This window comes from Emys orbicularis, chromosome 7, assembly GCF_028017835.1.
Source record: "Emys orbicularis isolate rEmyOrb1 chromosome 7, rEmyOrb1.hap1, whole genome shotgun sequence".
Classification (NCBI taxonomy): domain Eukaryota; kingdom Metazoa; phylum Chordata; order Testudines; family Emydidae; genus Emys; species Emys orbicularis.
The window spans coordinates 80,290,375-80,301,481 of record NC_088689.1 but is presented as its reverse complement, the minus strand read 5'-3'; the positions used below and the strand labels follow the sequence as shown (position 1 = coordinate 80,301,481).

Here is an 11,107-nt window from a genome sequence, read left to right as displayed (position 1 = left end):
ACACAGAGGAGTTAATTCAAGAAGTGACAGTAGCAGAGCCACTAAATTACAGTGACCACACAACAGAATTAGATTTGACACCCTAAGGGGTGGGGAGGACACCAAAAGGTGACCTTGACGCTGAGCTTCAGAAAGGGAAATGTCAATGAAATAAGGAGGCTAATGCAAAGGGAGTAAATCCTTAGCGGTGGCATGAATGCTACTTAAAAAACCTGAGACTCCATCCTTGCAACCATGTGTGTCCCTGAGTATGTCTAGAATCAGGAAGGCAAGGAGTAAAGCAACAGGGCCAAGTGGCAGGTTCACACAAAACTCCCTCAAAATACAGAAATCTAACTCTGCCTCTTTGCCTTCCAGCACCGGACCTGGCAATGCCGTTTGGCTGCGTCACCCTGGGAGACAAGAAAGATTACAACCAGCCATCTGAGGTGACTGACAGATATGACCTGGGACAGGTCATCAAAACGTGAGTCTGGACTGGATGCTACCCGCCCTCTCCCCCACACCTCCTGCTGTGCTCTCTCTGTCGTTTACACTCTCCCATCCTTTCTGCAATGTGTGGGAAGTGGGTGGTGTTCCTTTATGGCTCACCTAGATTGAGAGACTGGAATAGTAGATCATCTATAACAGTATCACTGGAGAGACAGAGGTGGCGGATTTACTAAGTGTAAAGGGGGCTAAAATGTAGGACCGGCTGTGCAGCTTACCAGCCCCTACTAACCCCATAGAGAAAGTCCAGGCAAAGAACGCACGTTGCAACAAAGCTTAAACTTGTTCTTCATAATAACTTTAAAAACAATACTAGCTGCCTATTTAATTTTAAACAGCAAAAAAAAAAAAAAAAAAAAAAATCCACCTCCCTTTCCATTTCTTATAAGGAGTCTTGAAGTTTAAATCTCCTCAGTGTAACAGATATGCTTGCTTTGATTTGCTTAGCTCTTGAAGTCCAGGGGCTCCGGGCTGCTGGCCTCATGCTCCCTAGGGACAGCTCTGTCTGCCATTAGGGAATTTTTTCCCAAGAACCCCTTGTAACATTTCACGAACCCCCCCGGGGTTCACGAACCGCAGTTTGGGAACCGCTGCTTTAAGGGCCATCCCCAAGGAGTTCAGCATTGCAGATGACAACAGGGAGTCTGTGGAGAATGCTGTATTAACCTTCATTGCACCACGATCCCCTTCTGACAACAAAAATTACTGCATGACCCTGGGTGGGGGCCAGAGCCCAAGCCCCATCACTCTGGATGGAGTGGGGCTGGAGCCCAAGCCTGAGCCCCGCCACCCCAGCATGGGGGGACAAAGCCCCAGCCCTGCCGCCCCAGGCTGAAGCCCTTGGACTTAGGCTGCAGTGAGTCTAATGCTGGCTCTGGTGACCCCATTAAAATGGGGTCAGGACCCACTTTGGGGTCCCGACCCACAATATGACAACCACTGCAGCATCTCTACAGTTACTTACATTTAGAAGATACAGGGGCGGCTCTAGGCACCAGCAAAGCAAGCACGTGCTTGGGGCAGCCCATTTTCAGGGGCAGCAGGGATCCAGCATGGGAGCTGAGAACCAACAGGGGGCCCTGGGAGCTGTAGTTCCTTGGTTAGCTCCCTGCCTATAGAGCCAGCCCTGGAGCAGGGAAAGAACTACATTTCCCAGCATTCCCTTGGCCACTACCAACAGGAAAGGGGGGGGAGGGAGCGAGGAAGCTGAGACCTCGTGCTACAGCCTGCTTTGAATGGAGAGCTACACTGGGAAGGGTAGGGATACCATATTTTAACATTCAAAAAATAGGACATTCCACGGGGAGGGAGGGTAGCCCCACCCTGCCACCATCCACTCCCTTCGACTGCCCCCCACAGAAACCCCAACCCATCCAACCCCCCTGCTCCCTGATCACCCCCTCCCGGGACCCCTGCCCCAACTGCCCCCCAGGACCCCACCCCCTAGCTAAGCCCCACTGGTCCTTGTCCCCTGATTGCCCCCTTCCGGGACCCCACCCCCTATCTAAGCCTCCCCTCTCCTTGTCCCCAACTGCCCCCTCCTGAGGACCCCCCCAAGTTCCCCCCTAGGACCCCACCCCCTACCTGTCCCCTGACAACCGCCTGGGACTCCCATGCCTATCCAACTGCTCCTGTCCCCTGAGTGCCCCCCGAACCCCTGACCCATCTACACCCCCTTCTCCCTGTCCCTTGACTGCCCCCCCGGAACCCCCTACCCCTTCTCCAACCTCCCAGCCCCATTACCGTGCCACTCAGACCAGCGTGTCTGGCTTCGCGCAGTGCCAGACACGCTGCTGCATACATGCTGCCGTGCTCCCCTGCGGAGCCACAGCCTCCTCCCCCCAGCACCTGCCTTCCAGATTTGAACACCTCAAAATTCAGGAGTGCTCAAGCTCAGTTTGGGCAGCTGTTACTTCATTTCTCCCAAATCAAATATACTGATCCACTGTAACTTGCTGTAGAAAAAGTAGGATAAAATTGAGCAAGAAATGCTTCCCAGTGGTTATTAGGACTGGAATTGCTATTTTCAACAGCCATTGCCTTTTTTGTTTGTTTGTTTGTTTAAAAGGAAGACAGTGATATGGCATTGGCAAATTCCCCATAGAAAGAAAGAGTGGAACAAAAGAATAATAAAGGCACCTCAACTTTTCCTCATTTATGGAGGACAGTCTTATAATATGCATCCAGATATCCTCCAATCACACAAGCTGAAAATTGTTTTACTTTACTGCAGTTCTGTAACCATATGGGAACCAATCCTGTCTGTGTTCTGTGCACATCTAAAATTCCTGCTGAATGACCTGCCCTGGGAGCGAGTTACCAGTGACCCAGGGCTGCGGCGGAAGGAGGGTGCAGGTGGGGGGGGGGCGGGGGAGAGCCCAGGGCTGGGGCGGCAGGAGGTGTGTGGGGGGGGCAATGGTGGGGAGGTAGGGGGAGCCCAGGGCTGGGACGGCAGGGGGGTGCGGCTGGGGGGATGAGAGCCCAGGGTTTGGGCGGCAGGGGGGTGCGGCGAGGAGCCCAGGGCTGGGACAGGGGGGCAGCCAAAATTTTTTTTGCTTGGGGCGGCAAAAAACCTAGAGCCGGCCCTGAGAAGATAATAAATGAAGGGTTATTTGGATTTCTTTCCAATGGGAAGGGTAAGATATAAAATGGAACTGGATCGAGGCTCTGCTGTGACTGCTGTGACTGGGATTTCACAGGGTGGTTATCAGAGAGCACAAGGTCTCTGTGTTACTAGAAAATATAAGGAGAAACCCTCTCTCCCCTGGGCATTATTACAGGGAAGGTAACATCTAACTGTAACCAGCAGCTGCTAAATCTCTATGTTGTGAAGTGTGAGGGTCCTGCATTGTTTGAGAGATTCAGCTGGCCTGCCATGGCAATACACACACCCCTGCAGCGTTAAAGAACTGCGGAGCTCCGGACTGATACGGAAACGAGTGGAACTTTGGGACAAGGAAGCTGATGGCATCGGGAAACAAATGAGGATGCTGGAAGAGAGCGAGTGATTTGGAAGTTGTGCAAAGCTCACCCAGTATCTTTGGCGACATGGCCAAAGGGAGAGGCAGAATTTCCACTCTTTGAGGGCGCTGGAGTTCCAGCCAAGGAGCCCCCGAGAGAGCCAGCAGTGAAATAAATAGGGTGTCTAGAACCGGTGTGATTTCAAGATTATCCTTCACCATCGCTGCATGCAGATCAGTGTCCTTGGCCTCGAATGGAGGCAGTCTTTGCCTCGTTAGCCAATGAGAAGCATTTCTTCAGGACCGACCTCGTTCAAGCCTGCCTACAAATGGAGGCTGGAGGCAGTGCCGAGAAGAACCTCACAATTAATTATCACACACAAGGGCTTATTTCAGTCTAACCGGCTGGTGTTTGCAATAATGGCCGCCCACCTGCTGTTTGGCAGGGAGCCCTGGAGCAGGTGCCACAGGACACGGCTGGCACTCCGTCTCATGAGGATGAGAACGTGGGGGGCCCCCCAAAGCTCCGTGTGATGCTGGCTGAGCAGAGGCGGAGAGAAATGGAACCTTTCCAAGATTCAGCTGCACGGCGTGGACACATCTGACAGGGAGCCAGCTGCAGCAGAGTCAGTCAAGACATTGGACACGGCAAACCCTAGCAGGGGCTGACCAGTTGACGGCCCTTCCCGACTGGTGGTTGGGTGGAGCTAGCTACTGCTTGACCCCGCTGCAGCCAGTGCTCGTGGTTGCTCAGCGCCTTCCCTGCCTGCAACTGCGTTTGGGTCCTGCCCCAGGGCCGGCCCACAACATTTTGGCACCTGAGGTGGGGAGCTCAAATGACACCCCCTTGCTTGGGCCAAAACTCTGAAAGGTCTCAATTCTGCCTTCTTCCTGTTCTACTCCTCTCATGGTACTGCTCTGCTACCTACCCCAATAAAGCAGAACTAACAACTTAAAATGCTGTGTTCAAAAATTTTAAGTAACACTTACATTTGCTGTTCAGGCATTTGAAAGTTAATTTTTCTTGTCTGCATAGTAAACACTGGCATTTTTATCTGTTTGAATAATCAAAGTGGTGCTTTCCGTGCCTTCTTGGTTGCAAAGATTTGAACTGCTTCCTGAAGGTCCACAGTCTGGGCCAGCTTATGCTCTATTGAGATGGTTGCAAGGCCGACCAGCCTCTCCCGTGTCATTGTGGAGTGTAGATGTGTTTTTTATTAACTTCAGCTTGGAGAAGCTGCGTTCTCCACTGGCAACTGTTACAGGAAGTGTTAGAAGTATGCGCAGTGCAACAAAAGCATTTGGAAAGAGGGTGGTCATCTTATTTGTGCACACATATATTCCAGAACAGCCTTTGGAGTTGATCCTGCTGAAATGTATTTTGAAAGGGCTTTCAGTTCATCACCTAAATCACTTGCATCAATACCGTGCATGTCATCATGTGTCAACACTGTCTCTAGTGCCCTGCATTGCTGGTGTAGGTCGTCTTCAGGTATAGTGAGGAGTTTTGGAATATCATACAACATCCCAAATATACTGCTCAGTTCCTTGAGCTGCATGAAAGATTCTTCAACTGACTCTATTGCACAATCTAGCACCTGGTTAAAGAATTCAACTTTGAATTGTTGTTTGGAGTCTCTTATGGGATTATCCCGTGCCTCATAATCAAAATGTCTTCTTCGGTGACTCTTGAATGGGTGGGAAAATAGCTTCAGTGTGAAGTTCCTCTGCCAACTTCTGTGCACTCTTCAGAACGTTTTGAAATCCCTCATCTGACCGGTAAGACTGTAGGTATGACTTTGCTTTGTCCAGTTGTTACATTGCTCCAGATATATCAAGGTCAACACCTTGAAGTCTCTTGCTTACAACAATTTATTTCAAACAGTATGTCATGCCACAACGCTAAGCCACACAGAAATTTGAAGTTATGTATATTTCTGGTGATTCCATTTCCCTCTGCCACTGTTCTCCCACGAACAGTTCCTGTCATAGCATTATCCTCCATAATGGCAACTATGGCATCATCTATCTTCCCAGTTTGGTGTTTGATAGGCTTTATCGCCTCCACTTGACTTTCCCAGCATGTGGTACTCAGTGGTTTCAGAGTCAGAGAGGATGTTCTCAGATGTTGCTTCAAAATTTGCCATCAATGAGTTGATGCAGAGAAAAATACATAGATGCTTTGAAATTACATTAAAAAATTCAGCAGCCTCACAAGAAGCTGATGCTGCATCACTGACCACCAAGTTCAATGAATGAGAACTGCATGGGATAAAAAAAGCTCGAGGGTTTAACTCTCGGATCCGTGTCTGCACTCCTCTGTTCTTTCCTCTCATGTTGGACCATTATCGTAACCCTGACCTCTCATGTCCGCTATCGCAATTCCCGTATCTTCCAGCTTTTTAAGAAGCACATTTGTCATACCAGTTCCTGTAGTATCATCAATGTCAATAAATTCTAGAAAATGCTCTCTGACAGTCACCATTGCAGGGACACTTTCACTAGGTTCTGTTGTTACAAAACGCACCAATTAAAGTCATTTGTTCCGTATGGCTGATGTCAGGTGTGCAGTCCAGAATAACAGAGTAATAGCTTGCTGACTTTAGATCTGCCACAATCTTCTGTTTGACTTTTGTTGCCATTAACTGTATGATCTCATTTTGAATTGTTTTTCCAAGGTAGTGGTGTGTGTACATTTCTTGGGTGGTGACTCTTCTTAGATGCTCCTGGAGTACAGCATCAAACTCCGCCATCAGCTCCACAATTTTAAGGAAGTTTCCATTGTTTGGCACATACAGCTGATCTGAAGTGCCACGCAGTGCTAGGTTTTGGGTAGCAAGCATTCTCACAATGCTATGATTCTAATGGCAATGAGCCTTTTCAGAACATTTTGCCAGTAAATAGACTCTGATGCAATCTTCTCTTGATGCTGATCATCTATGATGGCTTTTAACCTTAGTCTCATCTCAAGCTCTTTCCACCTATGGAATGCTCTCTGGTGATTTGTTGCCTTCTCATGGCATGCCAGATTTCTAGCCAGATTTTTCCAGTCCTTTGTTCCTGTAGAACCCAATGTGGCTGAAACATTAGACTGGAAGAGTTTGCAACAAAAAGAGTATGCAGTATTCTGGGTTTTTGAGTACTGTGATAAACTCAGGACAGACAGCTGCAAGGGGGGTGGGTAGAAAACAGTCTCGGAGGATTAAAAGGCCCTCCTTCCTATCAACTGAGGAGGAGTAACTACAGGTCAATCAGATTCAGCTGAGAAGGGGCTACCAGAGAATCAATTAGGATCAGCTGAGAGGGAGTTCCCTGAGGTAATTAGGATCAGCTCATTCCAACTAAGTGCTGCCTGAGTCCTTTTTAAACCCTGTTGGGAGGAGAGGGGAGAGAGAAGGAGTCCTGCTGCCAATAGGTCAGGAGCAGCAAGACAGCGAGCGTCTCCAGAGGGAGAAAAACAAGCTAAAAAGACTGGTGGAGAGAAGGAACGGACTTCCCCTGTGCCACCAAGAGGGACTATTTTACCCAAGCCTGTCTTGCCAAGGCAAAAAGCAGACGAGGCTGGTGAGCCCGAGAAGGTACCTTGTCACACGTGGTGTCGGGTGGGATGTGTGAGTGAGACTTTGTGGAAAACCATCTCAGGGCAGGGTAAATCACCCCCCATTAAAAAAGACAAAAAAAATGGAGGATGTAGTGAAGGCTTTGGTGCAGGCCTCCGCGGCCCAACAAGAGGCTACCTGGGTGCAGATAGCTACCCAGCAGGAGTCAGTGCGAATACAGCAGGAGACAAATCAACTACTGATGAGCCAGGCGGCTCAGGATTGAGCCACCCTGCATGAGGTTGTGAACCAGCTAAAGGCCCTGACCACTCTGACGCACGGCCCCCATGGGACCCAGCCCCTGCGGGTGAGCAGCTACTTACAGAAGACGATGACGTAGAGGCATATCTCCTTGCGTTCGAGAGAACGGCCCTGCGGGAGGCCTGGCCCCAAAATCAGTGGGCCAGTATTCTGGCTCCTTTTCTGTGTGGGGAGGCACAGAAAGCATATTTTGACATGACAACAGAAGCAGCTAGAGATTACTCCCAGCTAAAGGCGGAGATCCTGGCGAGGTCTGGTGTGATGACCGCTATAAGGGCACAGCTGTTCCACGAGTGGAAATACCGAGACAGCAACGCGCCGAGGTCCCAGCTGTTTGACCTGATTCACCTAGCCAGGAAGTGGCTGCGCCCCGAGACCCATTGCCCGGAGAAAATTGTGGAAATCATAGTTTTGGACAGGTACATGAGAGGGCTATCACCGGACATACGAGAATGGGTCAGTCAAAATGATCCCTCCTCCTATGATGAGCTAGTTGCCCTCGTAGCGAGACACCTAGCAGCCCAAGAACTTTCTCGGACCACCGGGGAAGGAAGGCGCCAGAACAGGAGGCAAGTCTCTGTGCTGAGGGCCCAAGTTGCCGTAGCCCCAGGCAGAACTATGGGGGGGAGGAAAGAGGCTGAAGGGTGGCCGGAGATCTCGGAGGGACTTGGGGACTGGGGGGGGAGAGACTCGGGGGGGTAAGGCCTAACAGCCCGAAAAATAGGGGGCTGCCCCGAGCAGGGTACCGATGTTATGCATGTGGAGAAATAGGACATATAGCTGCCCAATGCCTGAACCTAGAAGAGCCCATGTAATGCGACCTGGGAGATCTAGAAGGACCATGCGACCTCATAAATCTAGTAGGGGTTGTGATGGTCCCTCATAGATATATTAGGCCAGTTAAAATGAATGGTATAGAGACCACCCCGTTAGTTGACTCAGGAAGTGCTGTCACGGTGGTCTCGGGAAAGTTGGTTGGGCAAGACCAGCTATCCCGGGCCAAGCGCACAGGAATATCCTGTGTACATGGGGATGTCAATTATTACCCGACCATCCCGGTAAAAATAGCAGTCCTGGGAAACCCCACTAAGGTGACGGTGGGGGTGGTCCTGAAATTCCCCTACCCAGTCCTCATAAGACGAGACTTCCCAGGGTTTGGCGGTCTACTTCCCGGAGAGGAGTCAGACGAAAGTAATAACCCTGAGAGCAATGGGATGACCTCGATAGTTAGCACCCCCCCAGTCTTCCATGAATTTGCCCCGGATTTATTCTCTCCCTCTGGGAAGACCAGGAAGACTAGAAGAGAAAGGAGGGCAGATAAGAGGAGGGGAACGAGAATCTTGGCCCAGAACCAGAAGCCTATACTAGTAGGGGAAAGAGTTGGCCCAACTGACAAGGGGACTATACAGGGGGTCAATGAACCAGCAGCCGGACCCATTTCCCCGGGGACCTCCCTGGAGAGGGAAATAGAACCCCCTGAGTTTGGGCAAATTGGGCCTTCACTGGAGAATTTTGGACAGAATCAGGCCAATGATCCAATATACAACAATATTCTCGAAGTAGTTGAGGTGAATGGGATCCCTGTGGAAGGGAGAGCCCAGGGCCATATTATATGATAAAGAAGGATCTGCTATACAGAGTAGTCTGGGTCCAAGAGCAAGTTGTGGAACAGCTCTTAGTACCGCAGAAGCATCAGAGGGGCGTGATGGAGCTAGCCCACAGCCATCTGTTCGGGGCACATCTAGGGGTAGATAAAACCCTTGATCGAATTCTGAAGAGGTTTTTTTGGCCCGGAATTTATGCGGCGGTCCGACAATATTGTGCCTCCTGTCCAGAATGCCAATTACATGGCCCCCGACCACACTTAAGGGCACCTTTTGGTACCTCTGCCGATTATTGAAGTCCCATTTGAGCGAATAGCTATGGACCTAGTAGGGCCGCTAGAGAAATCAGCCTGAGGCCATCAGCACATACTGGTTGTGCTAGATTATGCCACCCGATACCCCGAGGCTGTTCCCCTATGGAACACTATGTCCAAGACCATAGCTAAGGAATTAATCCAAATTTTTGCAAGAGTGGGAATACCCAAAGAGATCCTGACAGATCAAGGAACCCTCTTTGTATCTAAATTAATGAAGGATTTATGTGCAATGCTCCACATACGGACCATAAGGACATCAGTCTATCATCCGCAGGCTGATGGCCTTGTCGAACGTTTTAATAGAACATTAAAGAACATGATTCGAAAGGTGGTGAGCCAGGACGGGAAGAACTGGGACGCCCTGCTGCCTTACCTAATGTTCGCTATAAGGGAGGTTCCTCAGACTTCCACTGGATTTTCCCCATTCGAGCTGTTATATGGTCGCCACCCCCGTGGCATACTGGACGTTGCCAAAAAGGGTTGGGAAGAACAGCCAAACCCAGGGAGAAACATCATCGAGCATGTGTTGCAGATGAAAGACAGGATAGCCCAAGTCGCCCCCATAGTGCGGGAATACATGGAGAGGGCGCAAGGGGCCCAAGAGACATGCTACAATTGCCAAGCAACGATCCGAAAATTCCAGGTGGGAGATCGGGTAATGGTGCTCGTACCCACAGCGGAGAGCAAGGTCCTGGCCAGATGGCAGGGGCCATACGAGATAAGAAGCCAAGGTCCGACAGCCTGGTCGCCGGAAGCTGGAACAAATCTATCATCTAAACCTGTTGAAACCTTGGCAAGACAGAGAAGCTCATGTGGTCAGTTTAGGATCACCTCCCCCCGAAAGCAACCGTCCTGGCCAAGTGGGAATATCCCCGGAATTGACCCCCGACCAACAAATTGAAGTGATCAACATGATCAAACGCAACCAGGATGTATTCTCAGAAAAGCCAGGCAGGACTACCGAAGTTCACCATCACAGTCTCACAGAGCCTGGAGTGTAGGTGAATGTCAAGCCATACCGGATCCCGGAGGCGAAAAGAAAAGAGATCAAGAGAGAAGTCGGGAAAATGCTGAACTTAAGAGTCATTGAAGAGTCTCATAGCCAATGGTCCTAGTACCTAAGCCGGATGGCAGTATGAGATTCTGCAATGACTTCCGGAAACTGAATGAAGTGTCCCAATTTGATGCGTACCCTATACCCCAGATAGATGAGCTAATTGACCGATTGGGAAAAGCACGATTTTTGTCCACCCTTGACCTGACCAAGGGTTATTGGCAAATTCCCTTGGCCAAGGCCGACAAAGAGAAGACCGCCTTTTCAACACCAGAGGGACTGTATCAGTACATTGTCCTCCCTTTTGGTTTACATGGGGTGCCTGCAACTTTCCAACGACTCATGGACAAACTGTTGCGTCTACATGGCAAGTATGCAGCTGCCTATCTCGACGACCTCATTATATGTAGCCCAGACTGGGAGACGCACTTTGGGAAGGTGGAAGCAGTCCTGGACACCCTGAGGAAGGCAGGGCTGACTGCAAATCCCTCCAAATGCGCAATTGGGCTAGCAGAAGCCAAATACCTCGGGTATATAGTGGGGAGGGGCGTGGTGAAGCCCCAACTCAACAAGTTAGAAGCAATACAGAATTGGCCCCGACCAGTCCGGAAGAAACAGGTCAGAGCATTCCTGGGACTGGTTGAATACTACAGGCAGTTCATCCCCCTACTTTGCCACCAGGGCATGGCCCTTAACAGACCCAGGGCAGGCTTTAGGCCGATTCAGCCGATTCCCCTGAATCGGGCCCCGCACCCTTGCCGCCGCCGGTACGCCGTACCGGGGGCGGCCCGGCTTCCCCAGGGGGCAATTTAAAGGGCCTGGG

At 50.4% G+C, this 11,107-nt stretch overlaps 1 protein-coding gene across 1 annotated transcript in view; it reads left to right on the top strand.

The window, feature by feature from the left end:
* Window positions 1-371: 371 nt before the first annotated feature.
* Window positions 372-11,107, top strand: part of CAMKV (CaM kinase like vesicle associated) — a 35,245-nt gene continuing 24,509 nt past the window's right edge. Inside the window, exon 1 of the mRNA XM_065408177.1 lies at window positions 372-466. Coding sequence (XP_065264249.1) covers window positions 372-466 — 95 coding nt within the window. The remainder of the gene's footprint in view (window positions 467-11,107) is intronic.